The sequence below is a fragment of the Zootoca vivipara genome, chromosome 16, assembly GCF_963506605.1.
Source record: "Zootoca vivipara chromosome 16, rZooViv1.1, whole genome shotgun sequence".
NCBI classification, from domain to species: domain Eukaryota; kingdom Metazoa; phylum Chordata; class Lepidosauria; order Squamata; family Lacertidae; genus Zootoca; species Zootoca vivipara.
The window spans coordinates 26,485,742-26,504,946 of record NC_083291.1 but is presented as its reverse complement, the minus strand read 5'-3'; the positions used below and the strand labels follow the sequence as shown (position 1 = coordinate 26,504,946).

The following is a 19,205-nucleotide window of genomic DNA, read 5'->3' as shown; positions in this document are numbered from 1 at the left end:
TCCCCGGGCAACCGCCACCTGTTTGACGGGTGGTGGTTGTAGCCCCGTGCGGAGGGGTCGGGGCTGGAACGAGGCAGGCGCGGGCGCTGATTGGCTGAGGGAGCGGCATGATTTGCATGAAGAGGCGCGGGGGAGGGAGGGGCCGGCGGGAAACCTCACCTCTTTGTTGTTGTTGTTTAGTCGATTAGTCATGTCCGACTCTTCGTGACCCCATGGACCAGAGCACGCCAGGCACTCCTGTCTTCCACTGCCTCCCGCAGTTTGGTCAGACTCATGTTGGTGGCTTCGAGGAGAACACTGTCCAACCATCTCGTCCTCTGTCGTCCCCTTCTCCTAGTGCCCTCAATCTTTCCCAACATCAGGGTCTTTTCCAGGGAGTCTTCTCTTCTCATGAGGTGGCCAAAGTATTGGAGCCTCAGCTTCACAATCTGTCCTTCCAGGGAGCACTCAGGGCTGATTTCCTTAAGAATGGATAGGTTTGATCTTCTTGCAGTCCATGGGACTCTCAAGAATCTCCTCCAGCACCATAATTCAAAAGCATCAATTCATCGGTGATCAGCCTCCTTTATGGTCCAGCTCTCACTTCCATACATCACTGCTGGACCTCACCTCTAGGTTGCATTAAAGCAACAGGCGGTGACTTAGGGACCTCTGAGTGATAAACGGATGTGTATGTGTGCAAATGCGGGGCCGCCAGATGCAAAGGAAATTAATAGCCATCGCGTTTCTTGTGCATACCTTTCCAGCTGCAGCAGAATTGTCCCAGTCTGAGTTTTCTGTGTTTCCTTTCCTTCTCTTACAACCTCAAGGGGAACTTTCCCCTCCCTGGCCCATGCACACAACAACATGCATATTTACTGCAGGATATTCCTGTATTCATTTTATGAAGTGGGCACGGAACCTTAAGCTGCAATACATTAAAAAAAACAACAACCCTGCTACAAGACTTCGCTGCAGAAAAATGAAAGGGCTTTTCCTCTTGCAAGCTGTGTGCGTTTCGTAATATAACTCCATCTTCTAGGAACCACACTTTGTAAGTGACCTGCTAGCAGTTCGAAAGCACATCAAAGTGCAAGTAGATAAATAGGTACCGCTCTGGCAGGAAGGTAAAGGGCGTTTCCCTGCGCTGCTCTGGTTCGCCAGAAGCGGCTTTGTCATGCTGGCCACATGACCCGGAAGCTGTCTGTGGGCAATCGCCGGCTCCCTTGGCATATAGAGCAAAATGAGCACGCAATCCCAGAGTCATCTACAACTGGACCATAAGGTCAGGGGTACCTTTACCTTTACCTTTTATAATGATATAGTATACCTTTTCTCTTTTCCCTTTTCCGTTTGTTCAATTAAACTGTTCTTTAAAAATAACAATTACAATAAATATCCCATTGGGATACGCTCAACTCAGACTCTCGTCCTCTGTGAACTCTGCCCTAGCTTCAGCTGAGTGTGTGTGCTGGCTGCCAACATGGTGCTAGCTGGACTTAAGTCCAAGGCCTCATGTCCCTTATCTGTGTAGCAATGTAATCTGTCAATCTGTGGCTGTCAATATATTTTATTTTTTTAAAGCATAGCTTTAGCTTTCTGGGAGGAATTCAACGTTGCGTCATTCTGACTATGCTGGTCAATGCAAGCATTTCTGCTTCCCCTTGTGTGCTGTTCTGGGGGTTATATTGACTCCCCCCTCCAAGAGCCAATTGGGGGGGGGGTTGCACAGGGGGGGAGGGGAGGAAGCCCCATTGTGCAGGCAGGGCTTGTTGCACTGGGTCCTGCTGGCACAACTGTTTAGATGAATTTAGTTTAGTTGCTCTCTATTTCGAGGGCAGGATTGATCGAATTAAACTATTCCCCATCTTACTACATTACTGGTGGGCTGGATAAAAAGAGATACATGGGCTCTGCTGGCTTGGTGATCCCCAACAACATTGCTAAGGAGTTTTCCTATCCCTGTGCTACCACTGGAAAGCTTCTGAATTATTTGAACTAGACCTTGCCTTACATTTGTGATTTAATGGTGCAGATAGAGCAACAGGTTGAATGAACCCAACCATTCATTTTGGATGAATATTAGTGCTATGAAGCTATGCACTAATAATTTATCTGTAACGTTCCTGAGATTTACAGGCGTGTAGTTTATTACCTTGGTGCAAGCAGAGTTGTGCTTTTGTCATCCCAAAGTTGATCCCATTTTAATGAATTACTTGCAATAATTTGCAACAGTGTATACATGTGTGTTTTATAATTTATTTGAGCATTTGATGTAATGAGATGTGAATAAATCTTTGCATTCTTTTCTTTTTTTCTTTTGTGTTCAGGGTAAACTTTGTTTAAAACGTTTTGATTTACTGTTTCTTGCTATTACCCATTTCATTCTTTTACCTTTGTTAGCTGACTTGATTTTCTTTCGGGATGAACAATTCTAATTCAATACGTCGAAAGAATGCCAGGTGGCAAAAAAAGTGCTGGTGGAATTGACAGATTATTTTATGTCCCTAGAATTGACCACACGAGGGAGCTCCAAGACAGGATATCAACAAATTTTGGGTTGCCAAAATGACAAAGCACTTCCTCCCCCACCAAATTTTCTCTGCATTCGCTGTTGCTTTAACACAAGAGACTGCAATCTACTCACAGTTAAAGACTGGCAGTGATCTACCCGTTTTGGGGTTCAGGTCAAAGTTGTTGAGCTCTTTTTTAAAGGAAGTAAAGTCCTGTTATGTGGGGTTCAGGTCAAATTGTTGAACTTCTTTTAGGGAGGAGGGAAGACTCATTTTGGGGGGGCAAAGAGCCAAAATGTTGAGCTTCTTTTTAGGGGAGCCAGAGTTGTTCAGCTTCTTTGGGGGGAGCCACTGATCTACCAGTGATCTACCACAGATGTCCAGTGATCTACCAGTAGATCATGATCTACCTGTTGGACATTTTCTGCTTTAACAGACCCAGCAGCAACGGCATTATATTACAGTGGTACCTCGGTTTAAGTACACAATTGGTTCTGAAAGTCTGTACTTAACCTGAAGCGAACTTTCCCATTGAAAGTAATGGAAAGTGGATTAATCCGTTCCAGACGGGTCCGCAGAGCACTTAAACTGAAAGTACTCAAACCGAGGCGTACTTAAACCGAGGTATGACTGTATTTGCCTTTTTATATAAAGCAAAAAAGCAAAGAAACTGCTGGTCGAGGAGACATGGTCTATGGGTTAACTTTGCACTGCAGGGAGAATCGCATCCTGTGTTCAGAGCGACTTGGGTTACCACTTCTGTGGTCATGTCCACAGAATGGAAGACAGGATCCCCATAGATGTGCTTTACAGGGAGCTGGCTTCAGGTAGCAGGCACGATCGCAAGCCAACTATGTGCTACCGAGATGTCTGCAAATGTGCCATGAAGGCTGGCAACCCCAACCCCGCTGTGTGGGAATCTCTTTCAGATGCCTGCAGACAGGCAGCCAAGTTGTGCAGCCATAGCAGTGACCAGAGGAGGAATGACAGCTGGGAGGAGCACAGAAGAGAAGGGACGCCCCGGTGCATCTGCAGCAGCACAACTGCACACCATCTACCCCACCTGCAACAAAACATGTCTCTCCCATATCGGTCTCTACAGCTGCAGCAGGTGCCATCACTCTCCGCTGGATTTGACTGTACCCCCAATGGCACTTGTCCATTGTCTCTTGAGAAAAGATGCCAACAGGTTTTCCTTTGTCGGGGAAGGATGAGCTATGGAGGTACACAGAGGACTCTGGCAGGCAGGACAGAGCCTCATGGGTCTCTGTAAGGCTGCTTTCTTCAACATGGCACTTTCCAAAGGTTGCTGGACTCCAGTTCCCATCAACCTCAGCCAATGGTCAGAGATGATGGGAGTTGTAGTCCAAAATCATCTGGTGGCCACCAGCTTAGGAAATTCCGCTGAAGAGGTGCACGGTCAGCAGCAAAAAGCACAATAACCCTGAAGTGCACCAGTTTGTCAGGCTCCAGTACCAGTTACCTACCTTAATCTAGTTTTACAGTGGGCTGCTGAAATGATGGAGCCAATTGCAACCTTATGAGAAAAGGGTAGAGCAGGAAACCCTTTCCCAAGGTAGTCTGCTGAGCGGTCACACTAGGAAACTTAAGTGAAAGGTCTCAGCCAGCCAACCCACATCTTGAAAGGTTTGGAGTTTTTTTTAAACACCAAGCATACAATTTAAGACTGCAAGCTCCTCGGGGGCAAAGGTATGCCTTTTTTGCTTAAGAAATTCTGCATCATTATCTGTTGGCATCCATCTGCCTCAAGTGACAATGGAGTGCGCCTCTGGGGGTGAGATCAAACTGCCAAAGAATCACGGCGCCTGCTGTGGCTGCAGAGACTGGCAACTCCTAACTGCTGCCTTCCACGTTGTTTTTGCTGTTAGCAGCACTGAAGTGGCCTCCCGGGAACACAAGCCTGGGCAGTGTGAATTGAGGTCCTGGGCTGCCCAGACTTCAAGACTTAGGGACCTCTGAGTGATAACGGATGTGTATGTGTGCAAATGCGGGGCCGCCAGATGCAAAGGAAATTAATAGCCATTGCGTTTCTTGTGCATACCTTTCCAACTGCAGCAGAATTGTCCCAGTCTGAGTTTTCTGTGTTTCCCTTCCTTCTCTTCCAACCTCAAGGGGAACTTTCCCCTCCCTGGCCCATGCACACACAACCACATGCATATTTACTGCAGGATATTCCTGTATTCATTTTATGAAGTGGGCACGAAACCTTAAGCTGCAATACATTTTAAAAAAACAACCCTGCTACAAGACTTCGCTGCAGAAAAATGAAAGGGCTTTTCCTCTTGCAAGCTGTGTGCGTTTCGTAACATAACTCCTTCATCTTCTCCTTCAAGATACTCCCCCCCCCCTCAGCCTCCCTGGTGGGGTCCAAAGGAAAGCAGAGCAATAAGTCTGACACCAGCTTGGCTCCAGGAATTGCTGGAAGGAGGCATACAAGGCACCACCCAGCCGTCTTAGGGACTCCACTACAGATTTGCGTGGGGTTTACTCCCGAGCTTTTTCTTCTCTGTAAAATGTCCTGCAAGACAGTAGTGGGCATGGACTTTTCCTCTGGCTTTGCACTGGAAGCCTGACCACAAGGCAGTGGAAGCTTAGGATCAGAGTTTCCTTCAATAGTGCTGCAAAGATTATCTTGGTAAGGTCTAAGGGAGACAGTGTATAGAAGTGATGGCGCCCTCCCCATCTGTAGGTTTATATAGCAAATGTAAATTAAATGGTGTAGTATGTGAACAGCAGCTCAGTAACCATATTTTTATCTACCTGCTTCAGACAAAGGAAACGACCCTGCAATTTAGTGGTGAATTATAGCTTCAGCATCCAGCAAACATTTTTGCATGATCAATGTTATATTTTCCACTGCGAAAAGCTCAGTTTTTTGATAACTGCGTTTACCAAGAGTAAATGATTCTTCCCAATGATAACAATCATTCCTCAGTGCTGCATAAAATCCAGCCCCCTCCCCCTCTTTTTGCAAGTGATGCCCCCCAAACCACCTGCCAGGAAAGGTGTGGAATTTAATATGGCCTGCTTCTAACCAGAAAGCACTCCCATTCCACGTGGGAGTTTTAATGAAAAATTAACTTCTAAAATGTAGTTTATATGGCTTCAGGCATGGCAAGGATACCGATTCATTAAAACCAGTGTTATCAATCTTGCTTTAACACACACACACACACACACACACACACACACACACACACGGTCCGCCCTGCCGCTCATTCATTTCAGCTAAAATGTGATTGCCTTCATTTTTCTATGCTGCATTCTCTGGCTTATACGTCAGCCAGCTCTGCTCACCTCTGAAAGGTATGGACTTAGGGATAGACTTGACCCAAGCTGCACATGGCAGCTTGCTCTCAAATTATGAAAGCCAAAGTTTTCCTCCCCTCTATTTGTGGGGGGAGTGGAGCTGCTGGCAAAAGCTCTCCAGCCAAGCAGCCAATAAACAGCACTCTTTAATTCTTGCCCCCTGCCATACATTTTCACTCCTTCCTCTGGACACTGTGAAAATGAGACTAATCCCTCCCAAAACATTATGTGAAAATCTTGAGGCCCGGACAAATTCCCCACCACATTCTTCTCCAGATGGCTCAAGGTGAACCTGCCTGGCAAAGGATCAGAAGCAGCTCATGGCCCACCACCAAATCATGAAAATCAGTGCTAAAGGAAAACGCAGGAGAACAGTGAAGCAAAATGGTCCCTGGCCCAGTAGAACTGAAGGAGGGTCTCCACCCCCCTCATTCAGCCCGGACACTGAGGTCTAGCTCCGAGGGCCTTCTGGCGGTTCCCTCACTGTGAGGTTACAGGGAAGCAGGCAGAGGGCCTTCTCAGTAGTGGCACCTGCCCTGTGGGACGCCCTCCCTTCAGATGTCAAGGAAATAAACAACTACCGGTATAGTCATACATCGGGCTGTGTTTTTTCAGGATACGAACGCGGAGGACCCGCAAGTGTTTACTTCTGGGTTCTGCCCCGCGCGCCTGCGCAGAAGAGTTCTGTGCGCTTCGCCCATGTGCAGAAGCACTCTATCGCCACTCGGGTTGCGGACTTTTCAGGGTGCGAACGGCACCCCGGAGCGGATCAAGTCCACAACCAGAGGTACCACTGTATCTGACTTTCAGAAGACATCTGAAGGCAGCCCTGTTTAGGAGGAAAGTTTTTTATGTCTGTTTTATTGTATTTTTAATATTTTGTTGGAAGCCGCCCAGAGTGGCTGGGGAAACCCAGCCAGATGGGTGGGGTGTAAATGATAATAATAAAAATAATAATTTATGTTGCAGGCTGCACTGTAGTTGTGGCAACAGATTTCAGAGCCTTACGTTCGTTTTCCCTTTCTTTATTTCTGTTCATTGTTGGCTTAGGGGGTGGGACACAGTACGGACGCACATCTTACATACAACACAAGCCACTGGGTAAAGACTCAGACTCGGCTGAAGCGAGAGGCAAGAGACTCCGTCCTCAGCAAGGCAGCAAAACTAGACACTGATCAGAAAAAAAAACAGGCCTCTGTCTAGCTGGGAAGCCCTGTCCCTCCAGCACAGAGGGAAGGGAACAAAGGCCTGCCTGCACAAAGGATCCAGCTAACCGAGAAAGGCCTTGGCAACCGTTGTGTTTAGCAGCAGTGTGGGACAATTAACAGCAAAGTATGGGAGCAGGGACTTGAAGGGGAGTTGGTGTAGCCCAAGTGCAGAGGGCGGGCGCAGGTTTCTACAGTGCCGTATCTTCCGCCTGCGATGAACCGCACCCCCTCACTTTGAATGCCGAGCAGCAGCTTTCAGTGTTTCGCGTTGATGATGTCCACGAATTCGGGTTTGAGGGAAGCCCCCCCAACGAGGAAGCCGTCCACGTCGTGCTGAGAGGCCAGTTCTTTGCAGGTGGGGCCAGTGACGGAACCTGCAAAGGATACAATCCCCGTTTTTTATTTATGTATTTAGGAAAGGCCCAAGGAGGGAGGAGAGAGCACGCACACAGCAGATGAGGACCAAAAACACAATGCCTTTGGCTACATGGCATTTCCAAGGCTAATTCTGCGACGCTGCAAAACTACTCTGGGAAAGATAACGTGGAGAGGTGGCTGGAGTCCTTAATCCTGCCCTGCTATCTGCTATAATAAAATTGTGCGCGCACAAACACGTATACCCAAGAAGGGCACCTTGGAGCAATGTAGGCAGGTGAAGGGTTAAGCCCCACCTCTTCTCTGTGCTTCTCTGCTCTGAACTGTCTCCTCTCAGAGCAGCCATGCTTTCAAAATTAAGTGGCACGTTTACATGTACTAGCTAAGCTGACCATTGTCTCGAACCACTGCAAACTGTTTATGGAGGCTTGACCACAAGCAAAGAGCATATAAATGCTACCCCACCTTGCCTTTTAAGAAAACCCTTCTTCCATAGCTGCCAAGTCTCCCGTATTCCCCGGGAAATCCCAGTTTTTCCAGCTGTTCCTAGCTGAAAAAAGATTTTTTTGTTTCCCCCCGGTTTATTCTGGCGCGGTGCCCATTTTGGTACTGGGTGGAGCATGCTCAGAAGCGACTTTTGATGCTGCTCTGCCCAGTTCCAAAATGGCTGCAGTGCGACTTCTGGCGCGGCGGCCATTTTGGAACTGGGCAAAGCAGTATCAAAAGTCACTTCTGAGCATGCTCCACCCAGTTCCAAAATGGCGGCAGCGCCACTTCCGGCCTGCTACTTCCGGCCTGGTCCCTTATTTCTCTGACAGCAACTTGGCAGGTATGCCTTCTTCTAACCCACATTCGCAGCTCCTCACAACACTCTTATCCACAACTAAATTATGTCTTTCCAGATGAACTCTCTTCACATTTTCTTTTAAGTTTCTATGCCTACCTTAATTATTAGTGTTGGCAGGCAGGGTCAATCCGGTCATGAAAAAAACCCAGTTTAAAAACCACACAGAAAGCTTGCTGTTCGCCAACAGCTACATAGGGATGGCAATTTGAGGAGGCGATTCCATAGGCCTGACCATCCCTCCCAAATTAAAACTGCCACTCTCCATGGCAAGCTGCGAGAAGATGGACGCAGCTTCTGCGCTTGAATTGCGGTTCCTTTAATTTTAATTGCCACTGTTTCATTATTCAATTCAATTCATTACCCAAACCCTACAAAGGAGCTCAGCCCGCTTAGACCTCCAGGTGAAACTCGGAAAATTAGAATATTGTCGAAAAGCGCATTTATTTCAGTAATGCAACTTAAAAGGTGAAACTAATATATGAGATAGATGCATGACATGCAAAGCAACATATGTCAAGCCTTGATTTGTTGCAAGTGTAATTATTTGTCGTTAGGTGGGTCAATTATAAATGGAATGTCATTAATGAAATGTCATAGCGATGTTTATTTTTGTATTTTTGTAACTATTTGCTTTATTACTGTGGAATTTCCAAAAGAAAGCATTTGTAAAAATTAAAAGAAAAATAAAAAATAAAAAGTTGCATTAGCGAAATCAATGCACTTTTCGACGATAGTCTAATTTTCCGAGTTTCACCTGTATTTTCCATTTTCCAGTACAAACCATCTCTTAGAAAAGGGAAGTGAATTTGGGCAAGACTTTCCTCCCTACCCAAATTCATACCTGCTGAGGAGCTGAGTTTTTTTAGTTCTTGTGGCCTGAACTGGCCCTACTACAGCCTGTACAGCTAAGGAACTACAATGAACACGCAAATTAACTTTGTGCCCCTTTGAGATTCAGTTCGACAGGCGCACATCTGAAACAGGATGTTTGCTGTGCGATCAATAAGGGGAAAGGGCAAACTCTTGCCACACTTGCTTTGCGAACTGGGGGGGGGGGCTCCGTTTACCTCCGTAGATTATCCGAGTCGACTGTGAAACAGCATCAGACACATTACTCTTCAGCCAGCCCCTCAACTTCTCGTGAACCTCCTGAGCCTAAAAAAAAGGCAAGAATCGTGTTACTAACAGCAAGCTAAAGGCCACCGGGTGCAGAGTCTCCGAGAGTGGGGCTCAGAGACATTCTCCATCCTTCGATGCCAAAACCACCTCAAAAGGGAAACCAAGATTTGGGAGCACATTCTCCCTACACCCGTACCTGCTGAGGAGTTGCAGTTTTACCAGTTCCAATGGCCCAAACTGGCTCATAGGCAAGAACCACTTTGCTCCAGTCCTTCACGTTATCTGGGGACAAGAGAGGGGGACAGTGAGCATTGGTTTGATTTTGGGGGGGGGGTCAGGCACAATTCGACCTATTGGGAAGACCAAGTATAGTTCGATGGCAGTTGCGGGGTGGGGTGGGAGCTCAAAGATTAGACATCTCTAAGATCTAAATTCCCCTTCTAGTTATGAGGGTAGAACTCCAGAATTGTAGAGTTGGAAGGGGTCCCAAGGGTCATCTAGTCGAAGCCCCCTGCAATGCACCAATATTTTGCACAGCGTGGGACTTGAACCCACGACCCTGAGGTTAAAAAGTATCGTGCTCTACTGACAAGAGGGATTCGAAATAAAGCTGGAAGCCTCCATGAGCAAAGCAGATTCCCAGCTGGAGACATTCAGCTTCAGTGCAATACCCATGATACGGAGCACATGAGGAGAAATGTCTGCATAGGGCTCAAGTTTTAGAGTACAGTCATACCTCAGGTTGCGATTCGGCGCTTCTGCACAGGACATCATTTTGTGTTTCTGCACATGCGCCAAAACACAGAAGTAACCCGTTCTGGTACTTCTGGGTTCAGCGCGGAGCGCAACCCAAAAACACGTAACCCACAGCGTTCGCAACCCGGGGTATGACTGTAATGTATCCAGAAGCCAAAGTAATGAGAGAAAACCTGGGTCACTTAAAAGTTACCGTAGTGCTACCCAGAGCTTTAAGGACCTCTGAGCATGCACACACAGTAAGCAAGTTGTGCTTCATTTTTCTGGTTATTTGGCTATAACTTTTGAAAGAATACAGGTAACTGAACAAACTTTGTTGCCTTGCATTCTTCATTAAATTGTCTTTCCATTGATATAACAATTATATGGTATTAGGTGGCGCTGTGGTTAAACCACTGAGCCTAGGGCTTGCTGATCAAAAGGTCGGCGGTTCGAATCCCTGTGACGGGGTGAGCTCCTGTTGTTTGGTCCCAGCTCCTGCCAACCTAGCAGTTTGAAAGCACGTCAAAATGCAAGTAGATAAATAGGAATCGCTACAGCGGGAAGGTAAACGGTGTTTCCATGTGCTGCTCTGGTTCGCCAGAAGCGGCTTTGTCATGCTGGCCACATGACCTGGAAGCTATACGCCGGCTCCCTCGGCCAATAATGCGAGATGAGCGTGCAACCCCAGAGTCAGTCACGACTGGACCTAATGGTCAGGGGTCCCTTTACCTTTACCTTTTACTAAAAAAATAATAATGGTATTATGAGCCATCAAACCTCAAAAACACACTTTTGCCAAAAGGTTTCCACAATTTTGGCCACTAGTGTACATGGCATTTCCTGCCTACTGAGTGATCTATTACCAAACATTTTGCCCCATTATTTCAAACCAAAGCATTTCCCTTTCCTCACTCGGAACCCAAGGAAACTTCAGCACATTCCCCAGTACCCTCTTACCAGCAATAGCCTTGGTCTGCTGAAATACCACTTTCTCGGTGATGCCAGCCTCTCGCTCATCCAGTTTTTCCCCAATGCAGGCGATGACGCCCAGACCCTCAGCCAAGGCGTGAGCCACCTTCTGTCCAATGAGCTGGAAAAGTGGGAGGGGAGGACAGCTTCAGAGTCCCATAAAAACTATACCATCTCCACACACCTCCTTGCTGCAGACGATTCCCAGCCTAGCGATAGCGGAGGGAAAGAAACCTGCAGCAAGGCAAATCTACTAGATATAATAATAATAATTTATTATTTATACCCCGCCCATCTGGCTGGGTTTGCCCAGCTACTCTGGGCAGCTTCCAACAGAAATATTAAAATACACTAATTTCTGAACAATTAAAAGCTTCCCTAAACAGGGCTGCCTTCAGATGTCCTCTAAAAGTCTGGTAGTTATTTTTCTTTTTGACATCTGGTGGGAGGGTGTTCCACAGGGCGGGAGCCACTACCGAGAAAGCCCTCTGCTGCCTGGTTCCTTGTAACTTGGCTTCTCGCAGCGAGAGAACCACCAGAAGGCCCTCGGCACTGGACCTCAGTGTCCGGGCAGAGCGATGGAGGTGGAGACGCTCCTTCAGGTATACTGGGCCGAGGCCGTTTAGGGCTTTAAAGGTCAGCACCAACACTTCACCTACCTCATCCGACTCGCCAAAGACATGCCTCCTCTCAGAGTGTCCCAAAATCACCCAGTTGACGCCAACATCCTTTATCATGGCTGGGCTGAAACAGAAGGAAAGAAATGACACCACCTGTTCTGCCATGAGGTGCAAACCAAATCCTTATTTACTTTTTAAAATTACCCCTCGCTAAAGTAACCCCAGACCTTTGTGTCCCCCGGTCCCCAGCAGACTAACCTGATCTCTCCTGTGAAAGCTCCCTTAGGCACCTTGTAACAATTCTGGGCAGCCAAACCGATCTTGGCATCGAGCTTCTGGCGGGCAAAGTCGAGGTAGATGGAGGGGGCACCACAAACGACCTCTGGGGACGAGAGAGAGAATAGCATCTAGGATGAAGCAGGCACGCCACAGAGTCTCTCTGCTGCAGATTGTTCCCACCCCAATGAAATGAAAAAGGTGTTGAAAAACACCTTTATTAAGAAACCAGAAGCGTTTTTACTTGGAATAGTCAGAGAGGAATTACCGAAAGAAAAAAAAGAGATATTATGTTTTTTCTGTATGCCACAACAGCAGCGAGGATTTTATTGGCTAAGAATTGGAAGAGTGAAGACCTACCTACAGTGGATGAATGGCAGATGAAGATGATTAAATTTATGGAGCTGGCTGAATTGACTGGGAGACTTCGTGACCAGAGGAGAGTCGGTGGAAGAAGATTGGAAGAAATTCAAAGTTTGTTTAAGAAATAATTACAATATTGGAAATGTTTAATATAAGATTTGGAAGTACTGGGAGGTTGTAGAGGAGGATTTGTAGAGGTACTGCAGTATATTAAGATTTCGATATAAGTATTAAATAATAATTGAAATGTTGTGAAGGAATTAACAAGAGGTGAAATTTGCTAGTTAAGGTAAAAATAAGATGACTGAAGAATGATATAGAAATTATTAAGGATGTAATACAATGAAACGCAGCAAGGAGGGACATGAGGAAGTCAACAATGTCAGGACACATGAGTGATAAATATGGTTGCTGTTTTTCCCCTTTTTCTTTTTGTATTTTGTATTTTTGTGTTTTATGTGATTTTTTTGTATTGTTGTGTTTTCGTGTTTTATATGTTTTTTTCAGTTTTATAAAATCAAATAAATATATTTGAAAAACAGATTGTTCCCACCCCAAGGCCAACTCACTCTTTGGGTGCTGGACACAAGACACTTGTGGGTCAACTCTGCTAGTCGTGCCATGAGGTTCAGAGGGTAACCGTGAGTAAATAAACCTTCCCTTCCACCACCAATCTCCCCTTCTCCAGTGTTAGAAACTCAGATATAAGCTAGGCACCAAATAGTTCCTTAAAACCAAGATCGCAGTTGCCAAAACGGAATGTCTACTCTAATTGATATTTTTGGGGCAAGTCTTATTTTTCAAAGGACGGACTGACTGCGATTGGTTCTCTGTTGAACGTCTGGCTAGTTCCGATGACAATTGTGAGCTAGGGTTAAGAACTTAAAAGAAGAGGAGTCACTTGATCGAGGACAGCCCACATGTAAATTGGCCTATTCCAACCTCTTTTTCTTAATCGTGACTGCTGCTGCTCAGGCTGCACAGAAAAAGCAAATTGGCTCGAGAAATTCATTCTATGCAGATAAAATATAACTGATAATACCACTACAGGATGGGGTACTAGTGTGTGGAAACAGTCCCGATCCAAGGATCCCCAGGCACACGCCTCCAGGTGGTGGAGGTGTCAGGCATCATCCTGGCACCCAGGCATCTTCACTTGGTCGCAAGTGGTTGAAAGTCAGATGCAAAATGTGCCTGGCTGATTTCAAACCAGGGTGAAAAATCAGTGATTTAAAAATAAAAATTGTATTTTTTTAAAAAAAATAAATCGGATTTTTAAGTTACATTATAGTCCAGAAGCAGTTAGAAAGCACATCAAAGTGCAAGTAGATAAATAGGGACTGCTCCGGCGGGAAGGTAAAGGACGTTTCCGTGTGCTGCTCTGGTTCCCCAGAAGCAGCTTTGTCATGCTGGCCACATGACCCGGAAGCCATCTGCAGACAAACACCGGCTCCCTCGGCCTATAGAGCAAGATGAGTGCCACAACCCCAGAGTCGGACACGACTGGACCTGATGGTCAGGGGCCCCTTTACCTTTATCCTTTGGCATAGGGTTTGGCCTGTTTGTCCAATATAGAGAGCTGAAGGGCACTGTTGGCATTTGATGGCATACACAATGTTAGAGGATGAGCAATTAAATAGTCCTGAGATGGTATGTTGGATGTTGTTGGGGCCAGTAATGGTATTGTCCGGGTGTATGTGGCAGCAAAGGATATATTTGTAACCCAACCTGGAGAAGCCCAAGCAATAAAGAGCTGCTTTGGTAAGTTTTTCAGTGAGGTTAAATGCATCAATTCCCTTCAAATGGTTTTCATTGAGAAAATGGAAATCTACACTAAACCGTATGTCTCAGTCTAAAAAGTTACCTTCAGCAAGGTTAACCAGCAAACAGATTGGCTGTCATTTTCCTTTATAGATTTTTTTAAAAAGCTCACCCTATCCTATTGGCCAGGGATGAGTCCTGTGAATGTTGAGCTTTAAATCCCAATGTTCCTGACCAGCGATCGTGATCCCAATTTTCGGAGGGTCACAGGGAAGCAGATGTGCTAGCCACATCTGGGTTCAAGGCAGTACAAATAGCATCCTTCTTGGGTGCGGCAAATCCCTTCTTCCTCTGCACTGCCAGCTCTAATCCTGAAACAATATCTGCCTGAGGGTCAAGAGAGCATGGGTAGGCAAACTAAGGCACGGGGGCTGGATCAGGCCCAATTGCCTTCTAAATCCGGCCTGCAGACGGTCCGGGAATCAGCGTGTTTTTAAATGAGTAGAATGTGTCCTTTTATTTAAAATGCATCTCTGGGTTATTTGTGGGGCATAGGAATTCATTCATTCCCCCCCTTTCAAAATATAGTCTGGCCCCCCACAAGGTCTGAGGGACAGTGGACCGGCCCCCTGCTGAAAAAGTTTGCTGACCCCTGGGTCAAGAGGAACTTGAGCCTTATAATTTGTTTTTGCAAAGCTCAGGGGTAGAATACTTGCAAGTTAAAAAGATCTTACTGGGGTGGGAAAAGCCTTTTTTTTCTGCACATGATCCTGGGTAGCCACTGCTGGTCAAAATAGGACTAGACAGACAAGTGGCCTGACTCAGGACAAAGCAGTCTCATATGTTCATAGATATATAAGAGGTTATAAAAATGGAGGGAAACCTAATAAGTGTGAGGGGTGGGTGGAGCTGTGGGCACTGTAAAGGTCAGAAACTTGAAACCTGACTCCATGGGGTAAAGGGCAAACCTACCATATTCCCTATAACCAATAATCTTAAGAACTGCTACAGTATTTCTTGAGAGAAGGGGCTTTTGGGGTGCAGGCAGCCTAGTGTTTACCTAGCAACATAATCCTGGATGTTTTAATAAATAATAATAATTTATTTGTACCCCACCCATCTGGCTGGGTTTCCCCAGCCACTCTGGGCGGCTTCCAACATAGATTTAAAATACATTAAAATGTCACACATTAAAAACTTCCCTGAACAGGGCTGCCTTCAGATGTCTTCTAAATGTCATCTCTTTGACATCTGATGGGAGGGCGTTCCACATGTTCTATGGCTAGAAGCCTTGCTTAGCCAGTTGGCAAATAACAGGCAAGAGAAAGCAACAACTGGATAGCTCAGTTTGTTGGAGCACAGTGCTGATAACACCAGAGTCCCCTTATGGGGCAGTTGCATATTCCTGCATTGCAAGGGGTTGGACTAGATGATCCTCAGGGTCCCATCCCAACTCTACAATTCCACGATGCAGTCTGCATGTGGGACACTGCAGTGGCATCTCCTCCAACAGGGGGAGGTAACTCAGATCTGCTCAAATCCTGAGGCGGCAGTATAATATAGAGGAGGCAGACTATCTGGGGCAATTGAGTAGATCAAGCTCCCCCCATGTAGTTTATCTGAAGGCCCATTTCCTGACCTTTAGCAAGCTACAGGGATAAAGTTTCCCACCTCCAAGTACAGTAGCCGGTATTTTTAGGCAGCTGCGCTGCCACCTATATTTAGGAACCCTCTCCTCCAGACCCTTTGACATTTCTTCAGGATACCGCCGCCTTGCCCTTTTCTAACCCGAGGGGGACAGCGAAAAGGATCTGCAGGCCAAATTTTGGTCCAGGCATACCCTTTGCCCCCATCGCTGGCAAGCAAGGAATCCATGCTGTGGGCAGTCTCCCGCTGGCACAACCATGCCAACCAAAACCAAGAGAGGCAGACGGGCTAGCTAGCCTCACTGCCTGGGAACTGGGCATCGTGCCAGCCCCATTCAGACAAAGAATTCTGCAGCCAAGCAGGCCTCAACTGCATCCCCTTTCTTTCCCTCTCCCTACACGGCCCATTTCTCGCCTTCTCATCCACTGCTAGCCACCGGTTAAATGTAGGGTGGGTGGCCACGAACACAGCACCCAAAACACAATCTGCCATGTGACTAGCAGGCAGGATCTCTCCGAACACAGGGACTTCCGTTGACTGGGCTGAACTGTGACTAATAGTGGGCCTAGTTGCCCTAGTACAGTAGACCGTAGGGAGAGAGAAAGCTCATTCAAGGGTATTCTAAGGTTTTTAACCTTTCATTTTTCTCAAAAGGAGGCGATTAAGAGAAGGCAAAAAATGTGCAGGCAGTGCTTTACACAACTGCTCTGCAAGGAGTAAAGCTGCTCCTCTCACAACTATCAGTACAAAATCACCAGCACTTGAGACGTTTACTAGTAATATAAAATCTACTTTTATTTTAATCCTCTTTGCATTAAAACAATTAACTTCACTCTAAGCTCGTGCTTATGACTTTTCTATGCTGGCCTCCCTGGAAAACCCACCCATGACTATGATGACTCCATTAATTTCAACAGCTCTACTCTGAATAGACTTAAGTTGAACAGCACCCTCGGAACTCCCCACCACAGTATTTCGTCGGCCTTTTGAGCCTGCCGACACCTTCCGCCGGAGGATTTTCTTTCTTTCTTTTATAGTACAGCAAGGCAGTACATGTACAGTATTTCCTAGCGAGGAAATAATGTAGCAAGAAAAGCCTATTTTCTCTGACCGGCCGGAAAACTGTTAAACAGAAAAGCAGTTAAAAAAAAAAGTATGTAGCAAGTTTCCTTTCCGGGGCCCAGAGGAGTCTTCGGCTCCCTTCCTCCTGGCAAGGCTTTATAAACGCCAACAGAAGGAGAGAGAGAGAAAAGGAAGCCAGCTTGCCTGCCGGGAGAGGCAGCCCTGGAGTACGTGCGGGCGAGCACGCGGTGGGGGTGAGGGAGGGACCCAGGCATCCGGGCACCTCCCCCGCCCTTTTTCGAGACCCTATGAAAGGCACCGCTGCAGCCAGCTGCCCCCACAACCAGGAAGGGGATGGATGGAGCGGGCCAGGAAAACAGGTCGACCTCCTTAACCGGGTCCCCGTTCTCATGTCCAATCCCATTAGAGGCCGCTGCGGATAAGCCTTAAGCGCGTTAATCACAGACTCCTAGAGCTGGAAGGGACCCCCAGGGCCATCTAGCCCAACCCGCTTGCAACTGCAGGCATCTCGACATTGTTTCTCCCCTGTGCGAGTTCAATCGGTGTGTATTATCCTTCGCGCTCCCCTATGACCGAAGCGCTTCATGGCGAAGGGGGCGCAAGAGAGGAAACGGGCAGGGCTCGGCGGGGCGTGCGCCCCCGGCCGGTTCCCGAGCCTAAACGTGGCAACCGGTGGCCCCGCTTGCCTCCTCCCAGCACCTCCGGGGAGCCTGCAGACGTGCGCGCGGGGGCTTCCCCTCCCCTACGGCCTTATGGGCTCCCCCCCCCCGCAGGCTCACCGGTGTCTGCAGGGACCTTGGCGCCATTGAGAGTCTGGATGAGTTCCCCAAGGCTCTTCTTGTCGCCATTCATCTTCCAGTTCCCGCCGACGAAGAATTTCCTGGGCATGATGACGGTGGTGGTTAGTGTTGGTGCCCCGGGGCCGCCCGCCTAGATGGATGGAAAGGAGAACTTAGAAGGTCAGAGAGCGCAGCGGCGGCGCAGCCGTTTCCGCGGCCTCTTTATAGGGGAGCGAGGGGGACACGCCCACTGGGCCCGGTGACGTCACTCAGGCCACGCCTCCCGCGCCGCCTTCCTTTGATGTTCCGAAAGAACGCGCGAGTGAGCGCGGAACGGAAAGCGAGAGGGGGTGCGTGCGTGCTGGTTGGTTGGCTGGCAGGCAGGAGAGACTTTTCAAATGTATTCCACGTTTCTAAAAGTGCATCTATGTCTTCTGTAATCAGGGGTGCCAACTTGAATAAAATATAAAGGGTGTATGCAGGATGTGCCAAACACGCCAGCATTTTAATGACAATGCCCATTAACTTGGGAGGGGAGGGCAATAGGTGTAGCCAGACTCAGACCAACACGGCTACCCACCTGTAACTAGGTGTAGCCAGAGTTTTTGTTAGGGGGGGTAGGCTTTATGTTGCAGTGGAAGAACTGCAGTTAAATATTTTTTATTGATGGGGGGCAGCTGCCCTTCCCTGCCCCCCTTGGCTACACCCATGGAGGGCAGCCCCCTCGAATATTTTATTGGGGAGGAGGGAGAGAAGAGACCTCAGTCCCTAGGAATTGGTTCCTATGTCTCTAATATTTACAATGAAACCACATCTCCTTGCATGATTGGAAATTGCAGTAGGCACCCATCAGTCTCAAGAAACAATGGAGTGTGCCTCCGATGGTGAAGTCAAACCGCTGGAGAATCACAATGCCTGCAGTGGCTGCAAAGATCCATAACTCGTGACTGCTGCCTTCCGCTTTTGCTGTGTTAACGGCACCAAAGGGACCTCCCTGAGGCACAAGCCTAGGCAGTGTGTATGGAGGTCCTGGGCTGCCCAGAGGACAAGACCCCCCCCCCTCTCGGCCTCACTGATGGGGTCCAAAGGGAAGTCGAGCAATACGTTTGGCATCATCTCTGGATTTGTTTGGGGGTTACTCCTTGGCCATTTCTCCTCCCAAATATATCTCACAAGGCCACAGATGTTTAGGGATAGGAGCTACAGGTGAGAGCTGGGGGCAGGGAAGCGCTGGGTTAAAAATAAATTAGCTGAAGCTGATCTGGTTAAGGGGTGATATGATAGCCATGTTCAAATATATAAAAGGATGTCATATAGAGGAGGGAGAAAGGTTGTTTTCTGCTGCTCCAGAGAAGCGGACACGGAGCAATGGATTCAAGCTACAAGAAAGAAGATTCCACCTAAACATTAGGAAGAACCTCCTGACAGTAAGAGCTGTTTGACAGTGGAATTTGCTGCCAAGGAGTGTGGTGGAGTCTCCTTCTTTGGAGGTCTTTAAGCGGAGACTTGACATCCATCTGTTTTGATGGTATTTCCTGTTTGGCAGGGGGTTGGACTGGATGGCCCTTGTGGTCTCTTCCAACTCTATGATTCTATGA

The 19,205-nt window shown here is 47.4% G+C and overlaps 1 protein-coding gene across 1 annotated transcript; it reads right to left on the bottom strand.

Annotated features, from left to right (window-relative positions):
• Nucleotides 1-6,831: 6,831 nt before the first annotated feature.
• On the bottom strand, nucleotides 6,832-17,816 carry TPI1 (triosephosphate isomerase 1). Its single transcript, XM_035097088.2, has 7 exons — nucleotides 17,608-17,816; nucleotides 11,957-12,080; nucleotides 11,738-11,822; nucleotides 11,067-11,199; nucleotides 9,568-9,653; nucleotides 9,320-9,407; nucleotides 6,832-7,404 (listed from the first exon to the last, which is right to left on the bottom strand). Exons 1-7 carry the CDS (start codon nucleotides 17,714-17,716, stop codon nucleotides 7,286-7,288), a joined length of 744 nt encoding a protein of 247 aa, XP_034952979.1. The 5' UTR covers nucleotides 17,717-17,816; the 3' UTR covers nucleotides 6,832-7,285.
• Nucleotides 17,817-19,205: the final 1,389 nt, after the last annotated feature.

Coding starts and splice junctions, on each gene's coding strand:
- TPI1 (XM_035097088.2), bottom strand. CDS start 17,716: ATGCCCAGGAAATTCTTCGTCGGCGGGAACTGGAAGATGAATGGCGAC. Junction 11,200..11,737: donor TCTTTGGCGAGTCGGATGAG/GTAGGTGAAGTG, acceptor CCACTTTTCCAG/CTCATTGGACAGAAGGTGGC. Junction 7,405..9,319: donor GACTCGGATAATCTACGGAG/GTAAACGGAGCC, acceptor TATCCTTTGCAG/GTTCCGTCACTGGCCCCACC.